This window comes from Coenobita brevimanus, chromosome 116 (genome assembly GCF_032717465.1).
Source record: "Coenobita brevimanus isolate Jiangsu-jjx chromosome 116, ASM3271746v2, whole genome shotgun sequence".
In the NCBI taxonomy this organism is placed as follows: domain Eukaryota; kingdom Metazoa; phylum Arthropoda; class Malacostraca; order Decapoda; family Coenobitidae; genus Coenobita; species Coenobita brevimanus.
Genome location: NC_137069.1, coordinates 22,531,817 through 22,559,515, shown reverse-complemented (window position 1 = coordinate 22,559,515; position 27,699 = coordinate 22,531,817). Strand labels below are relative to the sequence as shown.

Below are 27,699 nucleotides of genomic sequence, written 5' to 3'. Positions count from 1 at the left end.
GCTGTGTGTAATTTGAGTATAACTGTTGTATTTTTTTTCTTGTACTGTGTAGCATAAGGTTAATTCTTAGGCCTAGTGAGGTCTTTGTGATTAATGTTGGGTTTTATGTCAGTCATTTTTGATAATAGTTTGTATCTGTAATAATTTATCTTGCATTAACTGAGCATTACCAGGTGTATTTTCATTTTATCAGGGCTGACTTAGATAAATTTACTCTTGCTAATTTCGTGTTAATAGAGGCTATTGCAGTTAACCATATATTTAACCTGTTTATTTGCCATTACATTATCCTTATGAGTCCTGAATGTTTTGTTGTTAGTTTGAGCATTAAACTTTAACTTGTAATTTTACCTAACTCTTTTGTTTTGAACCTGGAACTTTACGGGACAGTAGTGACTCTTAGTATTCTCACTTAAAGTGTACGTTATCTTTCTCTGTTTCGTAACAATATATATATATATATATATATATATATATATATATATATATATATATATATATATATATATATATATATATATATATATATATATATATACGTGCATATATACATACCTACACCCGCACCGTGGACTGTTGATACAGGATACAAGGAGGATACATAGATGATACATGTGTAATAAAGGACATACACAACCATACACACATACGTACGTACTGTACATACACTTGGCTATTGTAACAAAGACTAGATGACTACAAGGAATGTGGCGAGGATACATACATGATACATATAATGGGTCTCACACACATGACTTGGTGTGTGTGTGTGTGTGTGTGTGTGTGTGTGTGTGTGTGTGTGCGTAGACGAATAAGTTTTCAAAAATATTGGTGAAAAGTTACAAAAACAATAAAACTTATCTACAACTTCTTCAACAGTCCAAGGTCAATATATTGGAAAGTCTTCCATTGACCTGCCTTGACCATTCCTGACCTACCTCGACCTTGCTTGACCTTCCTTGACCTTCGACTTCAAAAATTGACCACTTTTGCCCTTAATTGCACCAGGACGCGTTAACATGACCAGGAAGTTTTACGCAAAATATAGTGAATTTCTGACAAACAGTTTCAGGGACAATTTTATCATGAATTAAGGGAGAGAGAGAGAGAGAGAGAGAGAGAGTAAAGAGTAGACCGAGGATGAGATGGACGGGTGGACTGGAGAGGTATATGAGAGAGGAGGAGAGGTGAGTTTGGGGGAGGGCAGCGTAATGGCAGATGACAAGGGGACATGGAGGGAGACCGAGGATGAGATGGAGGGATGGAGTGGAGAGGTATATGACTGAAGGTCTGAGACTTGAGGGGAGGGCAGCGTAGTGGCAGGGTATATTGTAGGGCGACATGGAAGGAGACCGAGGATGAGATAGAGGGGTGGGGTGGAGAGCTATATGAGAGAGAGGGATGTGAGTTAGAGGAAGGGCAGCGCAAGGGCAGGGGACAGGGAGACATGGAGGAAGGCCGAGGATGGGGTGGAGAAGTATATGAAAGAGGGTGTGTGTTGGACGGTGAGCAACGTAATGGCACGTGACAGGGCGATATGGAGGCGATTTGTTTGTGGTCACCCATTACGGAATTATGGCGTCTGGCTATAGATAGACAGAACAGACAGACAATACAAATCCGACGAATTTCTAAAGAACACTATTATATGTAGCTCTGAAGTAAACTTCAATAAAGTAATTGTAATAAAAAGACTTAATGAAAAGGTAATGGGATAAATTAAATATATGAATGAAATACTGATAAAAAATAATAATAATGTTAGTTCATGCAAATAAATTTTTGACCAGAACCTCAACTGATTTTCTACCTTTGATTATTCAGGCAAAGTGCTGTTCATGCAAGTTGGCAGCACATTGCGTATGCATGGTGATTCTCTCTCTCTCTCTCTCTCTCTCTCTCTCTCTCTTTCTGGACTAAGCTTTTTCTGATGTTAATATACTGTGGTGGTTGTCAATATATTGGTATAAATATTTGGTCTCTCTCTCTCTCTCTCTCTCTCTCTCTCTCTCTCTCTCTCTCTCTCTCTCTCTCGTAATATTAAACCCGAACCACCTAAAAGGGATAGAATTGTCTGTGGTCCATAGATTGTACTTAAGCTATATTGGTGATTCCCTAACACCTTTTCTTTAGCGATTTATTCCATGCATTACACTAATGATTCACTTATATGCTGCACTCCATATTAAATGGAGATAAAAAAAAATCATGCCAACAACTATTAAAACCGCAATATGCAGAATAAATCGCTAAGGAAGAGGTGCTAGGAAGCCTTCCTATAATCTACCCCTCTCCTTTTATCCCCAGGGGAGATGGAGAGCTTCCACCGAAACTGCGCCACCAACGACACCATCATGACCAACACGTGCGAGACCTACACCACCCGGGTCCTCATCCGCTGGGTCTGCTCCTGTGACTTCTCCTACTGCAACTCAGCCTCTAGTCTACGGTGGACGGGGGTACTAGTGGCGGTATCTCTAGCGGCGGTCCTCTCCTCCCTGATGTTAACTTCTCCATTTTCCTTTTCCCTTTCTCTAAGCTGTGACTATCCTTTTTCTTTCCATCCTTCTTCACAAGTGTTCCTGTTTCTCTTTTTCCTTTTTTTTTTTTTTTTTCCCGGGGCTTTTTCCTCCCTAGAGGTAGCACCGTCTGGGATCTACAAGAGTCACCCTCTAATGTAACTTCCTCACTTATATTTTAGCCTCTCGTTTTCTCTAAGCTTTCCCTGTTTCCTTCTCTTTTTCTTCACGACTTCTTTCTTTTTTCTTTCTTTCTTTCTTCCAGGATTTTTTCGTTTCTATTGGGTAGCTCTTTCTCTGTGATCTACCTGAGTCTCGCCTACTGTACTTCTCTACTTTTTTTTTTTTTTTTAACCAGTCCCGTTTTCTCAAACTTTCACTGTCTTTTAGCTCTTACTTCGTCATTATTTTCTCCTTACTTTTTCATTTTTTTTTTAAATCTCTAACTGGTGTTCTCATGAGTCTCCCCTGATATTTACCTTACCTCCAGTTTCTTTGGTTTCATCTAAGCTCTTTTTTTCTTTCTTTCAATATTCCTTTTCTCCCTTCATTCATTTTTTTTCCTCTCTTCTTGTCTTTCCGTCTCAGCCTTTTCTTTTAAGATACAGACGGCAGGCATGGATTTACATGAGTTTCCCAAAAGGTTGACGTCTCTCTCTCTCTCTCTCTCTCTCTCTCTCTCTCTCAAAGAGTATTCATTCATCTTTCCAAAACCCTTATGAAAAAGACCGCCCACCCAAGTGATTGAGAACTAGAAATAGAGAGAGGAATTTGGAAGAAAATAGGACGAAAAATAAAGAGAGGAATTAGGAAGGAAAATAATGAGAAACTGGCAAGGAAAATAAAGAAACCAGGAAAAATAGACGCAGTGGAAAGGTAAAATAAAGAGAGGAAAAGAGATGAATTGGAAATGGACAACTGAGAGAAGAACTGGGAAGCAATTGGAACTATGGATCAGAGAGAGAAGTGAGCCAAAAAGAGATATTTGAGATGAGATGAGCCAAGTCAACCATGTGAGAAGAGATGAGCCAAATCGGCGATGTGAGACGGGATTTGAGATGAGCTTAGTGAGCTAGAATAATTAAAAACGAAAGTGCCTTACAACGACTGAAAATAATGGATCAGAGAGAAGTGAGCCGAGGTTAGAAGAGATTTGAGATGAGCTGAGAAAAGTGAGATCGTCTGTGAGCTAGACTTCCAGGACAACGTTAAAATATGTAAATCTGGATGTCTGCAAGCATTACAAATACCGGAGCTGTGAATCAGAGAGCAGAGGTGAGATGAGATATAAGCTGAGAAAAGTGGGATCGTTTGTGAGCTAAAATTAAGGAAGAATGAGAAACTATGGAAAGATGAAAGGCTTAAAATTACCAGAATATTGGATAAAAATTTTGAAATGCGCTGATATGAAAGGAGAATGGAGATATGCTGAGGAAAGTTAAGTTAGTTGACCAAGAAAATTAGAGCATAGAAGGAAATGAAATACTGGAATTTTAGAAAGCATGAGAGTTAGCTAGTGAGTCAACTGAGTGAAGAAATTTATATAAGATGTATCTGTGAGAAAGAGAAAGGAAAAAATGAAGAACTGAAATCCAGAGTCTTGGAACCATAGATGAAGTCTGAGTAAGTAATATTTAATATAGTTGAAAAATCGGAAAGAATATTATGAAATTAGATATCTAAAAGCCTATGAGTGAATTAGTGCGAGATGTGTCCTATTTTAAAGTGAAAAAAAAAAAAAAAAAAAAAATGACAGCCTGTGAGTAAAATGATATGTGTAGAGAATTTAAAAATGGAAAAAAAGAAAAAAAAGTTGGAACTATGCAACTCATTACTTAAATTTATATGTATTTTTCTGTCAGAAAAAAAGAACAGTATCAAGAAATCAGGAAGCTCTATACGGTAATGGCTGGAAACACTGATAATAGAGTTGAGGTGAGCTGAGATGAAATAAAGCTTGACGTGAGATGAGTAAAAAGAGTTGAGTGAGCGAACTGATGTGAGAAATATTTGTGAGTTTGACAGAAAGGAAAATCTGAAAATAGAGATGCATAGAGAGTGAGGGTTGAAATTAGCTGGGATGAGTGAGGTGAAGTGAGAAGTTGAAAATAAATGAAGACGGGTGAAGTGACATGAAGTTCCAGGTTTTAGAGAACAGTAAATAATATGAAAAGACTGAAGCAAGAGAAGGGAAGTTTGAGAAAAAGGGTGAAGTGAGGGGAAGTTTTAAGATGAATGGAGAGAAGGGTAAAGAAGTGGAAAGAAGTTCTGAGATCAAGTTTCTATAGGTTGAATGAGGTGAAATGATGTGTAAAGAAGTGAGATGAGGGGAGACTAGACATGAGATGTAGTAACAGGAAGCTGAGGGAAGTGATATGAAGTGAGAAGAAAATGAGGTGAAATAGAGTATAATAATGTGAGGTGAGGGAAGGAAAGGCTTGAGGTGATGTGTATAAAGTGAATGGATGTTAGAGAAGAGAAATGATATTAGCAAAAAAAAAAAAAAAATGAACATGAATACAAATTTGTGAAGATAAGTGTCGGCAAATATTATGAATAGTTGAAGTGAGGGAAGAGACATGAGAGCAGTGAAGTGAGACTGATACCCCTTCACCCCGATGGCCTGTATATTCTTGCCATCTCTGGACTGTTTTATTCAACTCTTCTATACTCCTTTCCCTTTAACTTGGCCTAAAAAATTGCCGTCCTGCCATCTTGAATCCTGAGATGTGGATTAGATTACCACTAGAATATGATGCTAGTCACGAAGAAGCGCTATACAAAGGATGCAGAGCCGTGGCACCGTCCTAGTCTCTAAAATATGCTGCTAGCCACGAAGAAGCGCCGTGCAAAGGGTACAGGTCCGTAACACTATTTTCCTACCACTTAGTCATGTGAAGTAAATAAAAAATATGTATCTGAGGTGAATTAAGGGGTTGAATATATTGTTACTTTCACTACGTTTTTTACTGCTAAAAAATTTTTCCTTGCTCAATAACACCGTCTGGAGGTAGCGAGAGAGAGAGAGAGAGAGAGAGAGAGAGAGAGAGAGAGAGAGAGAGAGAGAGAGAGAGAGAGAGAGAGAGAGAGAGAAATTCGTGCGTCCATTGAAAACTGGAGGACGATTTTTTTTTAAATTTCAGTCGCGCCATTTCCAGACGATTTTATACATCTTTAAGACTGACCCTTTTTTTCACCGTAGGGGTTAGGTAGAGTCAATAAACCCCTTCAGTACGAGGCCTTTTTCCAGAGATGAAAAAAAAATGGTCTGGAGGCAGCAAGAATAAAAATAAAAAACTTCCTTGGAGGTAATATATATATATATATATATATATATATATATATATATATATATATATATATATATATATATATATATATATATATATATATATATATATATCTCAGTAGCAGATGATAGGTAGATGGACAGGGACCCAAGATTTGTAACTGTAGGATGATACAGGCTTGGAGACATTCAGTGACTTGTTCCCCTTCTTTTTCTTGCAAAACGAATTCTAGTTATGGAAGGTACAGTAATTTATTGTAAGTCTGTGAATGCAAGTAAAGAATTCGGATGGTTGACACGAAAACATTATTTTATGTCTTAGAAAAAAAAGAAAAGAAAAAAAGGAAAGGGGAAAGAAATACAGTGTGCTGGGCTGCGCTCCAGAAATTATGAAGTAGGGTTGCTTGACGTGGAGTTTATTTAATGTCTTTTTCATTTTTTCTGGCACATATGGAGTGAATTCACAATTTTACGGTTGCTTACATGATCAGTATTTAACTTAGGTGTTGAATCTTGGCCACTGATGACTGTTGAAATCTGCATCAAAGGTCAACCTAAACAACCATTCTGATTTAGTGGGATAGTTAGAGGGGTGCGTAATTTGACAAGACCATCTACTACGGAGTGTCACTTCAGAACTATAATTAAAAAAAGGATCATTCTTGAAAACACCACCACTTTGAAACACCACTGTAATATCTGATTGTGTCGGGGAAGCCAAACAACCATTTCTCTTTGATTGGGATAGTAAGAGGGACAAGTATTTCGACAACATCATTAATGCAGACAGTCACTTCAGCACCATAGCTAAGAAAAAGTATCATTCTTCAAGACAACATCACTTTGAAACAAGCATCAAAGCAACATTGTGGTTCGAAATACAACAGTTCGAATTAACACCATGCTTCGAAGCACCACACTTCAAAATAACATCCACTTCAAACATATCATTTCAACACAACACCACACTTTAAAGCAACACACACTTCAAATTAATACCACACTTCAAAGCAACACCTCATTTCAAAGCTGATCATGTAAGCCAGTCTTTTGATCGGAGACTGACTGCCAAAATGGGTTGTTCGAGGCCCAGGTTCGTGTCCTTTCACTGTTAGCCTACATGATTGAGTTATATTCTTTTATATTTTCCAGTTTACTGGTGGGTTACGATGATGATGATGATGATGATGATGATGATGATGTATTTTCCCATTTATTTGAGGGTTAGGTTAATGATGATGATGATGTTGATGATGATATATTGTCCCATTTATTTGTGGGTTAGGATGATGATGATGATGATGATGATGACTTTTGTTAAGAGTGTTTTGTGGTTTTTATCTCTTGAGGCTGCTTTACAGGATGCCCTTTAAAGTACTGTGTTCAATCAGAAGAAGGAAGTATTGCTAGATTATAGAAGATCGAAGTATTGACCAAAGACAGCTCATAATCTGATACTCCACACAGGCAAATTGAACCACTACTTATTCTTGAGGATATTATTCAAGTGAATTTAATATTTTGCATGTCCACCTGATGTACGTATGCTTGGAACAACTTAATTTGGGGTGGAGGGGGTGGAGCATCCTTTGAAACAGTATGAATTGAACCAGCACTTCATATTAATGCTTCAGATCATCATAAGATTTCGAAACACTGTACTTCAAAACAACAGCATGCTTTGAATCAACACCTAGCCTCGCAACAACACCTGACTTTGAAACAACATAATGCTTTAAAACACTCAAAAACACGATACTTCAGAAGAACACGCCCAGTAATGCTTCAGATGACTATGGTTCAAAACCGTATCAGGGAAGCCGTAAATTTAAAACATTACACCCAGTAATGATTTGCAATGCATCAGTACATCACTCTGCTTTGAATCTGCATCAGATAAGTCATTCAGAATAATGTAACTTTAAAACAACACACCCAGTAAGGCTTCATAACATCACTTTGCTAGGAAATTGCAACAAGTAAGCCATGAACACAAAGTAACTTCAAAACAACACACCCAGTACTGTTTCAGAACATCACTTAGATCCAAAACTTCGCCAGGTAAGCCATCACAACAATATATTTTTAAAACAACACACCAAGTAGTGCTTCAAAAATTCTGTGCTTCAAAACTATGTAAGGTAAGCCATTAAAACAACATACCTTCACAATAAGCCATGTAATCCTTCAAAAATTGGGTGTTTGGAAACTACATCTTGTGAGCCTCTGTTTTGTTTGCCCACCACCAGTTTGGCACATCACTCCCTATGTGGGAAGCCGTCCACTGAAACCTTTCAGTACCAGGACGTCCTTCCTTTTCGCTGACAACAGACGATTTTGTTCAGCCCGGGATGCGACCTCTAGTATGATGGGAGGGGTTACTATTACCTGTACTCGTTTTACTCTAACTTGGCCTAAATTTGTCAACTCCCTATCTTGTTTGTTGTGTCGTAACACTAGAATTAGAGTAGGATGCTAGACGTAAAGAAATGCTATGGGAAGCATGTACAACAGAATTATTATTTACATCTAACACTGATCGATTTGTGAAAACTACAAGAAAATCTGGACCAGGTTAAAGTAAAAGAGTTATGATTGTGAAAGACATTGCTCCTGATTTATCTGTGTGAGAGAAGAAGTCAACAGAAGAAAATCTGCCAAGTTAAAGTGAAAGAGGTATAGCTGTGAAAGATATTGCTCCTAACACCTCACCCATCAACCCCTCCATCATTAGAGGCCAAGCTGAAGGAAATGGTCTGATAGCAAGGGTGAAATTTGTATGTCCTGGTATTGAAGGGTTGAATTTTACTTTCCAGTTCAAAGACTCTCACAGCGGATGCCCGGCGTGAGGTTAGCCCCTTCACCCCGAGGACGTCTTTTATTTTATTCTTGCTACCCTTCACTTTTTTTATTCTTTTAGGAGAGATGTCAGGTCATCATAGGCAATATTTAACCCCTGCAGTTCGAATGACAGTGCTAATGAAGGACGTGCGGCTGATCAAAACGTATCGGCACACACTTGACGAGAAACAATTTGACAATGTATACGATAACTGCAGGAAAATGCCCGATGATTATTCACCACGCTGATACACCTGCTTGCATAAGGTTGATACATAGCACCCGTGACAGATTTCAAGCCAGTATAATCATTCGCATAATGAGATGATAATGAAATAAGTTTCTGAAGAATTCACAATATTGATCTTTTTATGTTTCATCGTACCCCCTCGTGTGCGATACTTTTTTTTTTTAATTATTAACTTACGCCCTTTGTTTAAATAATGGTCTTTATTAGGCATACATAACCCCACAGCTCCAGGAAGTCTCTGCTAATTTTAATAATCGCCTGACTACTGAGAATAAAGCATGAAAGACGACACAGTAGTCAAGGGGTTAGGGAAGTGATTCATAGTCTGGGGGGCATAATAATGAACATAAATATTATTACTTATTTTTACTTGACTGAAGAGAATAGGCGGTATGGCTCTTTTATTAAAATTAATAGCTTCTAGCTACATTTCCAAGTCAAAGTGCTTTTTTGTTCATTACTGTTTGTGGGGATCTTTGCGGGGGGGGGGGGAATGGAGGGGCCACTAGGAATCTGATATATATCCAGTAGGGGTAATAGTAGTATTATTAACAACATTGAAGATGGTAGTAATATTAGTAATAATAGTAGTAATAGTATTAGGAACATTAATAGGGGAAGTAAAGCTGAGAATTACTGGGCTATGGGTAAATTCTCAGCTAGTCATGCCGTAGGTTATAATATTTTGTTGGGGAAAGCTGTGTTGCGCCAAACCCTGTGTGTGTGTATGTGTGTGTGTGTGTGTGTGTGTGTGTGTGTGTGTGTGTGTGTGTGTGTGATGAGAAAAGATTATTTTAACAGGAAGAGACGATGTTAATAGGAAGAGACGATGTTAATAGGATGATGTTCATAGGAAGAGATGATGTTAATAGGATGATGTTCATAGGAAGAGACGATGTTAATAGGATGATGTTAATAGGAAGAGACGATGTTAATAGGATGATGTTAATAGGAAGAGACGATGTTACCGGGTATGGGAAAGATAAGGTTTTTCTTAGTGATATTCAATCGTCTGGGGGTAGCAAGAATATAATAGGAAAATGCGTCATCGGCGTGAAAAGATTAAAGGTAAAGGTCGTGTTCTAAGTGGTTTTGGAGGTCACTTAACACCTTTTCCATAGCGATTTATTCTAAGCATTACCCCTGAATATCGTCCTATATATTATTGCCTCAAAGCAAGTCGATATTAAAGTGATATTAGAAGTGGTAATTAAATAGATTTTAGAAGAGAGAATTAAAGAGATATTTAAAGATATTATGAAAGAGAATGTTAAGGTATAAAAGGCAGAATAAATCGCTAAGGAAATGGAGCTGTGACATCTCCTACGCAACCTAGACTGCGGCCCCTTATGGTCTGCTGTGGGAGCCTCTTAAATGCAACATCGTAAGGACGCGTCCGCAACAAATGCTTGCGGGTGCGGACGGGAGTTTGGCGTCACTGTTAACCATATATCGATGTAATTTGAAAGCTGGTTATCTCTTAGGCGTATCGATTTAAAAGCCATTGTATTTTTACACGTATAAATTTTCCGAGAGAGAGACTTTCCTTGGAGTTTATCGCTCATATTCCTGTTCTGAAAAAAAAAAAAAAAAAATAGGAGTAGAATATTTGTCTCCATTGTATTATAAAAAGGAGAAAGAAATAGAGTTTTTCGTTCATCTTCCCAACATTAAAGAAAATAGTAGAGTTTCTCGCTCATCTTCCTGTTATAAAAAGAAATTATTAGAATTTTTCGCTCATCTTACTGTGAAAAAGGGAATATCTCAGGAATAGATTTTTTTTTCGTTCATCCTTCCATTATGAAAAAAAAAAAAAAAGGAAAATCGAAACTATCTCTAGGAAAGTGAATAAGCGGGAGGGTGCGGGCGGGAATTTATAAGGTTACAGTGATAAAGATATCCCGCCTGCACCCGCCCTCGCCCGACCACACCCACCCGACAGTGATAAAGATATCCCGCCTGCACCCGCCCTCGCCCGACCACACCCACCCGCACCAGCAAACTAGTTGTGTGGACCCGGCCTTGCAGTGCTTAGTGGGGAGAATTTTAGGACGGGACAGTCATGGATTTCATTTTTATTTATTTATTTATTTTTACGGGTGCTTGAAAGGGACGTCTTCACGCTGTAGCTGTGATATAACAGGGTGGTGGAACTGCTCGGTTATACAAACATCACTCAGTTCCCTTTCTATCTTACGGAGAGGTGGATAGTAGACTGCGAATAACAAACATCGGCCTGCAGCCCACCGGGTTTACGTTCAGATGAGCCTGGGGTGTACTACTACTACTACTACTACTACTACTACTACTACTACGACTACTACTACCACTACTACTACGTCTACTACTACCACTACTACTACGTCTACTGCTACTACTACTACTACTACAACTACTACTGATACCACCACCACCAGCACTACCATTATTATTACTACTATTTCCATTACGACCACCCCCTCTACTACTACTACCACCACCATCCCCACTACTACTACTAATACCACCACCCCCACTACTACTACAACTAGTACCACCACCCCCACTACCAGTACTACTACTATCACCACCACCCCCACTACTACTACTACTACTACTACTATTACTTCCACCACCGTTGCAAGTTTTAAGACCCAGTTTATCTAACCTAACTAAACCTGTCTGGATACTGAGACAAAAACAGCGTCCTTCGTGCAGGCAAATGTAAACATGACAACTATTCAAAGGGCAGTAAGAATTCATTTTTGAGAGAAGTTTATTGAATGAGAAAATTATATTATATGACATATAAAATCACCACTTTTAATTTATTATTTTTGCCTTGTTTAACCTTCTTCATTGCCTAAAAACTCCAAAATTCATGAATGTTCGGTCCTGAAAATTCCTCTTCTTGGTGTGTCTTGTATATATATAGATGGATTTATCGTCGTCACTGCCACATCATATACCATAGTTTCGTTAGCTTCGTTGCCTGCCTAATACCTCTTCCCTTCTGTACTCCTTACACTCTAATTTGGCCCAAAATTGCTATCTCACCATCTTGAGTATTACGTTTTAACATAAGATTATTAGTAGAAAATTGTAATTGGCTTAAGAATGCTCCCTCATTTGTGACGATAGATTATTACTTATGTCCTAAAATTGCTATCTCCCATCTTGAATGCTCAAATATAACAAATGATTAGCACTAGAGTAAGATGCTAATCACGAAGAAGTGCTATGGAGAGGGTGCAGAGCCATTGCATTATTATTATTATTATTATTATTACTATTATTAATTTTATTATTATTACTATTATAATTTGCCACTGACCTACACGAAACAAGCCACAAAAGACAACAATTTGACCCAAGTCAAGGTGGAAAAACTATGGCATAATTTTATATGAGTTGAAAATATTCTCTTTTTATCTATTCTAAAAAAAAAAAAAAAAAGTCCATAAGAAAAAAGAGAAAAATAAAAAAATTAACGACCAATTTAGAAACAAGAGACAAAGGTGTAATATGCCTACAACTAAATCGCTCGGGAAGAGGTGTTAGGGAGCCCTCCAAGCTCACGAGAATACTGTTTTAACACAACTACTTACTATTTTTAAACCCCCTGTACACTGGGTCCTAGTTATTAGCCGCACTTTATCCATTTTTTTTTTTTTACCCTCTTCACCTCCCAAATTTGTTATTATTATTATCAGTAGTAGTAGTAGTAGTAGTAAGCACCTGTTACACTAGGTCCTCGTTATTAGTTCACATATACGGTACTCACAGAATTTTTTTTTTTTTTCCACAACATCTAATTGTTGTGAAAAAAAAAAAAAAAAGATAGTAATCATTTTTCGATGCCGCTCAAATCCCTGAGTAAGGAACGTGGGGAGCGTGAGGTCTGGGCGGGCAAGAAGGAAACGTTAGGAAACAGTTCACTCAGAGGGACCAGGCGTGATGAACGACTATTGTTATTCCGTATGCCATAAAAATTTTTCTAGTATAGCTAGAAGTGTCATTTTTTAAAGAAATGGATCGCAGGTAAATGCTCTACAATCTTCTATAATCATTGCCGAAATGTTTATATGTCTGTGAGTAAATGAGCATTGAGTAAGAAAGTGAATGATACAATATGGTAATTCCTTTTTTAGTTTTTTTTTTTTTTTTCGTTCATTTGGAAGATCACTCATTAATTTATAACATAAACCAGTTTCAAAACAATATAGTTATAATAAGGGCTGGGGAATGAAAAGATTGAAATCAGTTTCTGATACCGCACGAATCGCTGAGTGTGGAGTGTGGGGAGCGTCAGGTCTAGGCTGGCAAGATAGTCACTTAGTACTTGGAAGTGGTTGGACGCAAGTTGCATGGAAAGAGTGCAGAGGATTAATGTTGGGAAAGCAGATGATTTTTGTATGGAATGTTCGAAAAGTAGATAATATATTTTATGAAATGTTCGAAAAGTTGACAATATTTTATGGAGTGTTCGAAAAGTAGATGCTTTTTAGTGAAATGTTTGGAAACAAGATAACTTTTTAATGGAATATTCGGGGAATAGTTTATTTATTTATTTATTTATTTATTAATTTCCGACGTGAGTAGATTGTGTTAACTTTGGATATGCGCTAATACAAAATGATAAACAAATTCAGCAGGGTAAAAAAAAAAAGTAGAGAAAAGAATGGTTAACCTGTGTGAAATGTGGATTTTTTTTTTTTTTTTTTTTTTATGTTCACTTGCCTGGATCGTGTTTCAGTACCAGTATATAACAAAAGTAAACAATAGACATAAATGTAGTATTTTAACAAAAACGTTGAAATTTCACGAAAAGTTATTAATTTTCTTTAATATCTACCTGCTGAATTTGTTTTTACTGTGATAATGCAGCCATGATAACAGAAGAATAAAAATGCATCCGGTATGTGGAAGTAGTGATGGTGATAAGGCAGGCATGTCCAGTTTGGAAAAATGAATGGAAAGGTTGGTGTGTTATGAAAATGGAATATTACTTATATCCATATGGTGAAATTGTGTTTTGTTTCAGGATACAGTAACACAAATATATAAATAGAATCAGCATATGGAAATAGCAAAAGAGGTAAGATTAACATTTTCAACTGAAAATAACTGATGGAAAGAGTACCATGTTCAGAAACTGGATTATTATTATTGTCCACGTGTAATATATATAAAATAAAAGCAAATCCGGTAATGTGGCAATAGAAAGGTATGAAAATAATTAGTATATTGTATTTGAAATGTAACTTAATTAATCCAATAACTGATATTACTATGGAAAAAAAAAAACTGGATTATTAATTTTGTCCACATGCAGTAAATGAAAACAATTTCAGTACGTGGCAACATGAAAGGGTGAAAAGATTAGTATGATTGAAAAGTGGCTAAATTAAGCCAATAACTTAAATTACTTACCGTGGAAATAAAATGGAATATTAATTTTGTCCACAAGCAGTAAATAAATCAAAAAATCAGAATGTGGCAATAGGGAGGGACGAAAAGCTCAGTTTATTTAGAGCTGCTAAGTTAAACTCAGTTAATTAGTCACTGTAAAAACAGAACAGTAACACCACTTTACCTGTGAGTATTATCGTCCATCCATTTAAATAACCATAGCAATGTCAGACAGGATACATGTTATAGAATTTTCTCCCCATGCCAAAATGCAGTGTCCTTTTTATGAGTACTTTTTGCCGTTACTAATTCTTTCAATCTCATGAATTTTTTTTTATAATTACAATATATTCTTGCTACTTTCAGACGATTTTCTTCAGCTTTGGGAGGAAATTCTGGCTATAGAGGGGTTAATAGGGGTAATTTTTAATCCATCTGATACATTTTTTTCAAGTAAAACAAAAAAAAAGTTGGAAACAGCAGAAATAAGACACAGAAAATGCTAGACTGAAAGAATAAAGTCCACAACAAGTGACAAAGAATTACCTATTAAAATTTTGTTGTTACCTATGGAGTAAAATTGCCAGTATCCACCAATACAAAGGACTAGTTTAAGGATAGAGTGCTCAGTAATCGTTTTTTTTTTATAATCCCTTCAAGTGACAGAGCTGTTTACCAGTTAAAGATAAATTGTCCGGCGGTAATAAGAATAAAAGATATGGTCAAGAGAATTGGTGTTAAAAAGGTTTAAGAATCACAGTTGTAGTTTTAGATACGACACATGAGCTAGTGATGGTTATAACTGTGAAAGGATAGTGAAAACTGTGAAGAGACACTGAAAACTGTGAAAGGGTGGTGAAAACTGATGAAAGGCTGGTGAAAATTGAAAGACTAGTGAAAACCGTGAAAAGACTGATGAAAACTATGAAAAGTTGGTGGAAAACTGTGAAATGATAAGAAACAGTGAAAAGCTGGTGAAAACTGTGAAAGAATGGTGAAAATTGTGAAAGGATATTGAAAATCGTGACAAGAGAGTGAAAAACTGTGAAAGGATGGCGAGAACTGTGAAAGGTTGATGGTGTTAGGATTTGGTGATAATCATGTGTGATATACGAGAGAAGCCAACCTCGCCCCCCTCTCACTATACTTTGTTTACTTTAACTTGGCCTAAAATTGCCATCTCTCCCCATCTGTGAAACGCCTAGCCGTAACAAGAGAATAGAATACGGTGCTACTGACGAAGAAGCGTTGCATAAAGCATGTAGGAGTCGCTGTAGTATTGTCTTATGTCACTGAACTACAGAGAATATTGCAAAATGTTGAAATATTTAGCCAAGTTAAGGTAAACGCACTATATGTACAGTTTTGATAACATCCCCACCATTTAAATGATCCTCTTTTTCATACCGTGTCATAGGTGAAAAATTAATAGATTTTATATAAAGAATACAGGTTTGTAATAGCTATGAAAGAGAGATGTATGTAAAAATTTATGTAATATATTAAATAAATATGATTATTCTCCTTTTCTACCACTTCCCTTTGGTTACCTGGTCAAGGGAAGATTTATGTGTCTCTCTCCATTTTTTTTTTTTTTTAAGTCAATAAAATTTGATTGAATGTCATTAAAGATAGTGTATTTTTACCCTTAGAATGATTCAGTGACTGCATGACTTTATTATTATCATTATTATTTTTAAGATTATTATTCTTATAATTATTGTTATTATTATTATTATTATTATTATTATTATAAAAAAAAAAAATAATAATAATAATAATAAAATAATAATTATAATAATAATAAGGATAGTAATAATAATAATAATTATTATCATGCTCTGTCTCATACCAATCAGTGTGTTTGTGTGTGTGTGTGTGTGTGTGTGTGTGTGTGTGTGTGTGTGTGTGTGTGGATGAGTTAAGCGGGAGTGTGTTGTCCTGTCTCGGCTACCCCCCTTTCTTAGGGGGAAGCAGCCTAGGTATATAGATAGATGGATTTTTACTGTTGATATTATTACTGTTACCATTATTATTATTGCTGTTGCTGTTGTTGTTGTTGTTACTGTTACTAGTAGTAGTAGTAGTAGTATGTAACGCCATCTTTCTATCTATCTTTATAACAGGAATGGTGCTGGAGATGGATGCCTTCACCTGGTGGCACTGATGTAACAGACGGCTTCACTACCCAGTAACACCAACATCCCTCAACTACCTATCCCCCGAAAAAAGGATGGTGGACCAAAGAGGACGGTAACATCAGCCTGCAGTCCACCGAGTTCGCGTTTTGATGAGCTTAAGACCAAAGTAACATAAATAGATAAGGTACATTCATGATGACAGGTAGCTACTTCTGGAACCATATATGGAAAAACGATTCCCACCTCACTGACATCTGTGATGCGGTGTTATATATCAGTCATATCATCCTGCGCTGTCGGCGATTTATTCGTGAACCTGCTTCACTTATAAATTACTGCAGCGCAGCAGACGTCCACTTCACACGTTCCACCTTTAGTGTGAATTTCTTTTAGTTTGAGTTTGTTATAGTATGAGTTTGTTTTAGTGTTAGTTTGTTATAGTATGAGTTTATTTTAGTGTGAGTTTGTTATAATATGAGTTTGTTTCAGTGTGAGTTTGTTTTAGTGTGAGTGGTTCAGTGTGAGTTTGTTTTAGTGTGAGTTTGTCTCAGTGTGAGTTTATTATAGTATGAGTTTGTTTCAGTGTGAGTGTTTCGGTGTGAGTTTGTTTTAGTATGAGTTTGTCTCTGTGAGTTTATTATAGTATGAGTTTGTTTCAGTGTGAGTTTGTTTTAGTGTGAGTGTTTCAGTGTGAGTGTTTCAGTGTGAGTTTGTTTTAATGTGAGTTTGTTTTAGTGTGAGCTTGTTTTAGTGTAAGTTTGTTTCAGTGTGAGTTGGTTTTAGCGTGAGCTGCTTTCAGTGTGAGTTTGTTTCAGTCTGAATTTGTTTCAGTGTGAGTTTGTTTCAGTGTGAATTTGTTTAGCGTGATTTTGTTTTAGCGTGACTTTGATTTAGTGTGAGTCGGTTTCAGCGTGAATTAGTTTCAGTGTGAGTGGGTTTCAGTGTGAGTGTATGTCAGCTTCTTTCATCGTGTTTCAGTGTTGGTCAGTGTGCTTCAGTATATCTGTTTCAGTATGAAGTGTTTCTAAACATGCTAATGTTAAGTTTTAGTATCTTTATGGGCATTAATATAATCATAGCACATTATGTAACACAAATATGTAATAAGCAGGTGTCTGGTGCATCAGGAAGAGAAAACACTAACATTCTTGGCCGTAGACCATCAAGAATTACAATACACAGGATGTATTAGCTCACGTGGAGGATGCTTGCTACACACACACACACACACACACACACACACACACACACACACACACACACCGCTCGCTGGCTCAGTGGTAGCGTTCTCGTTTGCCATCTGGTAGACGGGAGTTCGAGCCTCGCTCAGGTTGCAAAAAGTTTCACTGACGAAGTGGGTGGTTACTGTCCCCCTTGAGCAAGGGGACGGGTGTGTGCGTTGTGAATGTCACAGCCTTGCCCTTAGATCAGACTATATGAGCTCTCAGCTCCCTTCCGTGAGGGTAAAAGCTGACGATCACGACCATCAAGTGATCCTGACCGACCCGGTGAATTACACACACACACACACACACACACACACACACACACACACACACGTCAGCCAATCAGACGCAAGACAGTAATATAAAGAAAGTCAGAAGGAATAGGAGGGCAGAAGGAGGCAGGAGACTGGAGAATGTAGGAGGTAGCAGCATGAAGAGATTAGCTGTCACTCTGACTCAGTGGGTCACATCACTCTGTCCGTCGCAGGGATAGGCAGTGAACAATATAACTAAACACTATATCTGTGTCACAATATAACTGTGTCACAATAAAACCCCTTAACCCCAGAGTGTCTATACCTCACCTTCACTTACGATACAATCTCCACACCATCCATCGCCTCACGACATTACTGGCGACAGAGGTGCCTCGCCAACCTACAAACTCCTAAGCTACGACTGTTATCTACATTTGGCAGCAGCAGAAATCTACGATACTCTGAGATACCGATATCGGTGGCAACGATTCTCTACAATATCCACTTACTGGCACTGGTGGCACCTACCTACCTACCAATCTACCTGTCAACAGCTTAAAGGAGGGGTGAAGGAGGGGATGAGGGAAGGATGAAGGAGAGGATGAGGGAGGGGATGAAGGAGGGGGTGAAGGAGGGGGTAAGGGAAGTGTGCAGGAAGGGGTGAGGGAAAGGTGAAGGAGGGAATGAGGGAAGGGCAAAGGAGGGAGAGTGAAAGGGGTGAAGGAGGGGGTGAGGGAAAGGTGAAGGAGGGAGTGAAGGAAGGGCAAAGGAGGGAGAGTGAGAGGGGTGAAGGAGGGGTTGAAGGAGGGGGTGAGGGAAAGGTGAAAGAGGGAGTGACGGAGGGAGTGATGGAGGGAGGGGAGGGGAGGGGGTAGTCTCACAAGGCCTCTCTGTATTACGCAACAACCTGCAACACACGTCAATTCCCTTGCAACATTCATGATATACTCTGTTCACTCTAACTTGGCCCAGAATTTAGTCCTTTCGCTGTTAATTTCCATTTGCTCAGTGGTTGAATATAATATTACGGCTTCTCATCCTTTCCATAGCACTTCTTCTTGACTAGCACCATATTTGACTGTAAAAATCTTGATAGTCTACTACAGTTCTATATCATTTCCATAGCACTTTTCATGACTGGCAATATATTCTAGTGCTACTCTCTTGTTACATCTCAGTATTCAAGCTGGAGAGCTGGCAATTTTAGTCCAACTTGAAGTGAACAGAGTATAGTGAATAGGGTTAGGGTGATAGTGGTGATGATAGTGATGATAATGATGAATGATGGTGATAGTATCGATGATGATGATGATGATAATGATGATGATGGTGGTGGTGGTGGTTATAGTGGCGGTTATGATGATGATGATGATGATAAACAAGACCCACTCAATATCGCAGTAGAATTAATGAGGGTGGGGGTGGGGCCTAGGGAGGGGGGAGAGGGGGGAGGAACGCACAAAAGGGTCTCTTAATTATTCAGTGCTCTGCAACTCTCTTCACCTTCCTCATCCTCTCTCTCTCTCTCTCTCTCTCTCTCTCTCTCTCACACACACACACACACACACACACACACACACACACACACACACACACACACACACACACACAATTTATCCCCTTTAACTACATTGCTCTGCTCTTAGCCGAAGAAAATCACCTGACGTTTCCCGGAGTAAATACAATACAAAATTCTTAATATTCAGGAAAAACTATTCCCTCGTTATTCTTTCCGCATCCATAGGGACTGCCAAATTCACCATGTGTTCCCAACCGTGTCATTCACTCTCGCATTGTTAGTGAAAATTTCTGATTAGTGAAATACGGCAAGTTGCGACCACAGAGTTTTATGGGCATCACACTAATGGTGGGGAGGGCGAGGGTACTGGTGGTATCTTATTTTATTTTATTATTTTTTTTATGTGTATCCGACTCTGAGCATAGACTTCAGAGCCTCCTACCAAGGCCCAGTAGTTCTCCTACATACCATACACCTCTACATGTCACTACTTCGGCGCTAACGCCCACCGTCCATACTGAATACATGCTAGGGCAGTCTCATACAGGACTGGTGTATTGGTATTAGTGGGAGTATTTTTACGACATGTCGGCGGATCTTCTGGTAGATCAGTAAAGTCTGCTTTTATTAAATTCAAATCCTTAAACTGTTCCCTGCCCCAGCGGGGATTTGAACCTGGGTCCGGTAGGACTGCAGGCCACCTCTCTACCGACTGAGGTGGGTGCAATGAAAACTTGGGTGTCTCTACGGTGTGTTTGGGATCTGTCTGAGATGTATTTCTAAAGGAAGAAGACACCGTTTAGAATGTATTAAGGTGGTGGATAGGGTTAGGGTAGGTGCAGCTATTAAAGGTGTTCATTATGTTTTTTTTTTTCCTTTTTGCTGCAGTTGGCGTCTAGGGACTGATTGTGATTAACTATCATTGGTAGGAATAAAAGGAAAATAGCTCTTTGCAGTCATAGGCATAGCTCCTACAACACAAGGACTCAAATTATTCTTGCTACCCCACCCTCACCCCCACCAACACCCCCACCCCTATCCTCATCCCCACCCCCATCCCTTCCCCCACCCCCAAGCCCAACCCAGCTCCACCTTCACCTGACCCTGCCTGACACTGGTGAGATCTATTCGAAGGCACCTCACCCACCACAACATAACTCCACCTCCCTCAGCACCTCACCATATGTCTTACTTTGGCAAATTTCGTTCTGCCATTCTTTTAAACTACTCTCCTTCCTTCCTTCCTTCCTTTCTTCCTGCCTGCCTCACTGTCTGTCCGCTTGCTTGCCTGCCCGCCTGCCTTCCTTCCTTCCTTCCTTCCTTCTTTAATTGCATCGGTCGGTCTTCCTTCCTTCCTTCTTTCTTTGCTATCCTTGTCTTATTCTAGTAGTTTCAACACTAGCTCTCTTCTTATTATGATTTCTTCTTCAGCATCCTCACATTCCCCTCTCTCCATCCTTCGCTGCTATACTCCGTTCACTTTAACTAGGTTTAAAATTACCCTCTCTCCACCATAGTCTTACTGAGTTGTAACAATAGATTAACACTAGAGTATGACCCTAGTCACGAAGAAGTGCTATGGCGAAGATGTAGAGCCAAAGTATTGACCTATTCTGAAATGTACGGGAAAGAAGCTGAAAATGAAAAAAAATATATGAATTAAATTGAATGAACTGAATGATGAGAAACTGAAAAAAAAAAAAAAAAAGAGAAAAACTATCTATATCCCGTAAGGGGTGGCCACAAACAAATCGCCTCCATGTCGCCCAGTCCCCTACCATTACGCTGCCCTCCCCCAACTAAGAATGGAAAATGGTTAAACAGCATTCTACTTAGTCTGATGATGATGATGATGATGACGATGATGATGATGATGATGATGGTGATAGATATGGTGATGATGATGATGGTGATGATGATGATGATGATGATGATGGTGATGATCATGATGATTTCGTGGTGCAAGACGTTAAGCCAGTCATGCCTCTCGCCTCCCCGGAGCACCTACCGCATCGAAGGACTATTAATGTGACAAGGACAGCAGCCAGCCAGGCCTTTCCCCTGCCATCTCGCTACTCTGTTACAAGCCTCTTTCTCCCCTACCCCCCTCTCCCCTGCTCTCCCCCACCTCCCCTCTCCCCCTACTCCTACCCCTCCTCATCACATTTTCTTCTCACAGTATCTTCCTTCTTCCTTCATTCCCTCCCTCGTCCCTCTCTTTCTCATTATCGTTCCTCTGTTCTTTACCCTTTTCATTCCTTCCTTCCTTCCTTCCTTCGTATGTTCGCTTGTTCCTTTCCTCCTTTCATCCTTCCTTCTTTCCTTCCTTCCTATTTCTCTCCCCAGTGCTCTCCCTCTCCATCCCTCTCTTTCTCCTTATCCCATACCACCTTCCTTCTTCCTATTCCTCTCCTTCTCTCTCTTTCCTCCCTCCCCTCTTCTCCCTCTTTTTCCCTCTCCCCCTTCCCCTTTCACTCTCATCTTTCTTTTCTCTCTACCCCTTCCTCTCTTTCCGTCTTCTTCCCATTTCTTCCACCCTCTTCCTCCCTTCCCCATCCCGTCTTTCCTCTCTCACTTCTCCCTCCTTCCTCTTCCCTTCCCTCCTGCTCCCACTTTCACCCTTCCTTTCCTTCCCTTCTTTCCTCCCTTCCCTCCTTCTCTCCCTCTCTTCCCCTTCCCTCGCATCCATCCCCATTTCTCATTCTTCCTTTCTTTCCCACTCCCTTTATCTCCCTATCATCACCCTCCTTTTCACCCCTGCTTCCTCTCTGTCTATCTGTGTGTGTGTGTGTGTGTGTGTGTGTGTGTGTATGTGTGTGTGTGTGTGTGTGTGTGTGTGTGTGTGTGTGTGTGTGTGTGTGTGTGTGTGTGTGTGTGTCTGTCTGTCTCTCTCTCTCTCTCTCTCTTTCTCTCTCTCTCTCCATCCCTTCTCCATCCTTCACTACCATCTTTTTTTCGCCGTCAGCTTCCTCCTTTTCATGTCCCCCTACCTTCCCTCTCTCTCCCTCTCCCCACTTCTCCCTTTCACCCCCTCCCTCCTTACCTTCTCCTTCCCCCTCCTTATGTCCACTCCTCCCCTTTCCCTCATCACCAGCTTATCATCCCTTCCTCCTTCCTTCTCTTCCTACCTCCCTCCTCGTCGTTCTACCTATTCCCCTCTTCCTTTCCCCCCTCCCTCCTTTCCCCCCTCCCTCACTTCTTTCTCTCCATCTCTCCCCCGTACCTTACTACCTTTCTTCCTCTTCATTCCTCTCCATGCACTACACTCCACTCCCCACCCTTCCTCTCCATTCCTCTCCACACCCTTCTCTCCCTCCCCCCCTTGCTCTCCATTCCTCTCCACACTCTCCCCCCTCCCTTCCTCTCCATTCCTCTCCACACTCTCCCCCCTCCCTTCCTCTCCATTCCTCTCCACACTCTCCCCCCTCCCTTCCTCTCCATTCCTCTCCACACTCTCCTCTCCCTCCCCCACTTCCTCGCCATTCCTCTCCATACACTCCTCCCCATCCGCCCCTCCCCTTCCCTCCCCTCCCACCTCCTCCCCTTCCTCTTCATATCTCTCCACACTCTCCTCTCCCCCTCCCCTCCACCACCCTATTTCCAAACCATATCATCCTCTATGCACCCTGTCCTGCTGCACACATATTCCATCTCAGTTTCTATCGAAATGCTCCATTCATTTCTATCACATATATAATTCCTCTTTATTTTCTGTCAGTCTCTCCATCTCATTCTATCTTACATAAATAATTCCTTCTCAGTTTCTATCTTCAGAATATCGCTGTCCGCCTAATCTTTTTCTTGTAAATTTTCTTGTTTTTTAGTATATCAAAAAGTGATCCCTATTTTATTCTTTCTCTACTAACCCCTTTTCACTCTAACTTGGCCAGATATTGCGATCTCTCCATATCGAGTGCCTAGTTGTAACAGGAGATTAACCCTTGAATATGCTGCTAGTCACGAGAACATTGTTATGGAATGGATGTACAGCCGTAGCAATGTCTTTTCCTGCCACTCTCCTACGTGAAATAAGCTGCAAAAGGACGAATATCTGGGCCAGGTTAGCGTAAGAAAAGAATAGCCAGCTTCAAGTATACCTAATCTCCTTGCACCCAGTCTTACTCAATTTAGGCTCCTTGTCAGTTTCTGTCAATCTGTTCTATCTAAGACCATTCTTAATATCTTACCCAACCTACTTCCATCCTGTCCTTGTCAATTTAGTTCCCTTGTCAATTTCTGTCCAGCGTTTCTCGCAATCTGTTCTACCTAATATCCTTCTCCATGTCTAATTCAACCTCCTTCCATCCTATCTTAGTCCATTTAGTTCCCTTGTCAATTTTTACCAGCGTCTACGTCATATTTTCTTGTATATAACGTCCTTCTCAATATCTAAGTCTCTCCATCCAATCAAGGTTATTCCACATTACTTCATTTGCTCTGTAACTCTCACTTCTTGTAATAGGTGAGTCTTGAGTTTTTATTGTTATTTTGATAATTGAAGAGCAGGAGGAGTTAAAGATGAATAAAGGGGAGTTGATCTTGATTTATTTTCTTCAGAGAAAGTCTTAAGTTGAGCAGCGTATAATACAGAGACACTATACTTAGTAAATCTAGTTGGACCCCTCTTCTTGTTCACTCTCTCCACTACCTGTCGATTCTATGGCTAACCTCCTTCTGAGCTCTGCTTCCTAAATTCTGGTGTAGCAGGGGTCGTGTCACGTGTGTTACACTGTTGTTGAAATGTTCTAGAAGCCTGTGTGTGAGTATGTGTATATGTGTGTGTATGGCCACTAGGCATTGTTCGCGTACCTATCTCGCTGACACACTACCTATCTCATCCCCTGACTTGCTGCTTCCGGTGTATTGTCAACATTCCTTCACTTACACTTGCAAGCTCATATCCCGTTCCCAGGCTTGCCTGGTGCTCTGTCTATCTATCTATCTATCATGTTTTCTATAATGAATTGTATTTATAATATGGAGTCCTGACAACTCTTGTCTTCACTGTCCTTCCTCATCCTAGCCCCTTCCAAGGTACCTGCTATTTTCTTGACGTCCTTCTCTCTCTCTCTCTCTCTCTCTCTCTCTCTCTCCTTCTTTCTTCTTCTCCAACTTTAATCCCAGTTTTCTTCTTGCTTTTTTTCGTATTCATTAAGTATTTTCTCATCTCTGCAACCTTCTCTGCCTCTTCTTCCCTCCACTCTTCCTTATTTTTCCTTCTATTTTTTTCCCCGTTCCTTCGGTATCCTCTCTCCCTTCTCTCTCTCCTCTCACTCTTCTTCCTTCTCTTCTCATAGTTCTTCTCGTTTTCTTTTCTCTTCTCCTCCCTCCCCATCCGTTTTCTTTCTCCTTTCCCCTTCCTTTTCATTTCTATCTTCTATACTCCCCCTTCCCCTCCATCCCTCTTGTTCCCTCTTGCTGATCACATCAATTCAATTTTATTCATTTCCTCATCCCCCCCTCCCCCCTCACTCCCCCTCCCCCACCTCCCTCCCTTTCACTCTCCCAACCCTCCCCCCTCCCCCTCACTCCCCACCCTTCCCTTCACTCCCCATTCCCCACCTTCCTCCTCTTCACTCATCACTCCTCCCCTCTCCTCCATCCCTCATCATTACCCTTTTCATCTTTCTTTTCTACTCCCCTATCTCTTTACATCCTTCATCCACATCCCTATCCCACCCACCCACTCCCCCCTCTCTCCCCTTCCCTTCCCAACCCATACATCCATAAATTTAACTTAACAATATCTCTTTCCTCTCTCCCTTTCCCTCTTCCATCTACCTTCACTCTCTACTTCCCTCTTCCATCATCTCCACTCTCTCTGTACTCCCTCCCAATATCCCTTCCTCCCTCCCTCCCCCTGCCCCTCCCCAGAAGGCTATCGGTCTAATATGAAGGTCAGTCCCTAGAGACACCAGCCCGCCTGTAGCAGATTGTCCAGGCCTCCACGTATACACATTATTCTACACACACACACACACACACACACACACACACACACGGCAGAGAAGTGTGTGTTCAGTCTCGTGCGTAAACTATCATGGAGGAAAAAAAGTTGGTCTCCTATTCCACTGTATCAACCCAGGCCGTGTTCGTCACTTCCTCCTGGACGCATCTTATAAAAAATAATCTCCTGGCCGAGAGAGAGAGAGAGAGAGAGAGAGAGAGAGAGAGAGAGAGAGAGAGAGAGAGAGAGAGAGAGAAACGAGAGAGAGAGAGAGAGAGAGAGAGAGAGAGAGAGAGAGAGAGAAACAGGGTGATTCACTGTTCTGAAGACGCCAACAACATCAATATATCCGAAATTTATGGACAGATTAATATGAAACTTCGTACGTACAATCTTTAGTCTGTCAGATATATGCTGTATTTGCGAAGCTCCCTGACACGTGAATGTAAGGAGACAGATGCTGGAAATAAAATGATCCTCACCCACCGGCACAGTACTGAGTGGCCATCAATTGGTCATTTTTTACTGATACGATGATTATGCTGTGTTTGATAACTGGCCGCTTTTTTTTTTTTTTCCTGACTAACGCAAGATTATTCTAAGGGGAGGGCCTGAGGGGTAACTTTAAGGAAGAAGGATTTATAAACAAACCTTGCACTACTCAATAGAAACCATTATTACGGGGAATCCAGCCATTTAAGTCTATATGGTACATTGAAAAATCGCTCGTATGGAAAACACTGAAGGAGAGCGCCTTCAAAACCTGATGTGTGATTAAAATGCAATGATATGTTGAAAATATGTGCCAAGTTCCACTTAAATCGTTTCGTTAGTAACTATAATTTTGATATTACTCTGGGGCCTCTCAGTAGTGAATCACCATACTTCTACTTATGTCTATAATCTATCAATCTAACTGTCTGTCTGTCTATCTATCTATATGTCTGTCTTTTTATATCTATCTGTGCCTGTCTGTATCTATCTACCTATATCTAATCTGTCTTTCTTTCTGTACCGTATCTGTATGTTTGTATCTATCTATCTGTATCTACTCTATCCTTATCTGTCTGTCTATTTGATTCTGGCTACTGCTTAGGAGAAATCCCTCTGAGTTTACATAGGGTATCTAAAAATATGGTATCTTTTCCCAGGACTCGTGCACTTGGGCACTCGGGGACATAAATTAGTCTTACATATTTTCAATTCTTGTCGTTCTAACGTTCTTGTGCTGTCTAAAAACCGTAAGCTGAAAGACAGAAGATTGTTGTGTGAGTGTGTGTGTGTGTGTGTGTGTGTGTGTGTGTCAGTCAAAGTTTTTTCGTTTCATTAACTCTCCTCCTTTTACTGGTTCCCTTCAATCTCTGTCTCTTCGCCGCACTGTTGCATCTTTTATCTCTTTTCTATTGTTGCTTCAGTGTTCACTGCTCCTCTGAACTGTCTGCTAGAATCCCTCCACCTCTACGGAGGGCGCGTAGCACCCGTCTAGCAACAAACCCTCATCCCTTTTCTGTCCAACTCTCTAATGCAAGTGTTAACCACCGTTACTTCCAGTCTTTCATGTATGCAACAGGTCATCTCTGGAACTGTCTCCCTCTGTCTGTATTTCCTACGGTACTTCCTATGATCTCCAATCTTCCAAATGCAGTGTGTCCAGGCATCTCGAAATGAACGGATCTTGAATTTCTCTCTCTCTTGTTTTTTTTTTTTTTCTTGGAAGGAAAAGTTTGAGAGCTCCTGGGCTTTAGTTCCTTCTTCCTTGCATTAAAAATAATTATCTGTACTCACCTGTACTCACCTCCCACCAACGTAAAAAGCATCTGTGCCACTGAATAACAAAACCACCATCCGATGCTGTTATTCGCTGCACCTTTGACTCATTTACCTCATGGATTTATCCTAGTCATGGCATCGTTCACGAGACAACAAAAATTAAAAAAAAAAAAAATAAATAGAAACTTCTATAACATTTCTACCTCAAAACTTTATCAAATATCATTTTTTTTCTCTCTAATCAGTTGCTTTTTAACTGGATGGAGATTTTCTTCCTTTTGCAAAATTTTTCACCTGTCCCTGGCTGAAAAGGACCACGCTACAGCTGTGCGTCCTTCCCATACCACTTCTTCGTGACTAGCGTCTTATTTTAGTGTTTGTCTTAGTTAAAGTGAATAGGGTATATAGTGGTAACAGGCGTTTCTCGGGGTAGCCAAGTAACTTTTATTATTATTATTATTATTATTATTTCCCCCTGGGGGGAGGGGCAATCTGGCCGCACTATGGGGTGGTACTACTACTCTGCGGCCAGGTTGTGTTAGGAAGAAT

At 39.9% G+C, this 27,699-nt stretch overlaps 1 protein-coding gene across 1 annotated transcript in view; it reads left to right on the top strand.

Annotated features, from left to right (window-relative positions):
- The window catches only part of LOC145418683 (uncharacterized), a 176,142-nt gene that overhangs the window by 17,681 nt on the left and 130,762 nt on the right, over nucleotides 1-27,699 (top strand). The window contains exon 3 of the mRNA XM_080287023.1: nucleotides 2,308-2,503. Coding sequence (XP_080143149.1) covers nucleotides 2,308-2,503 — 196 coding nt within the window. The remainder of the gene's footprint in view (nucleotides 1-2,307; nucleotides 2,504-27,699) is intronic.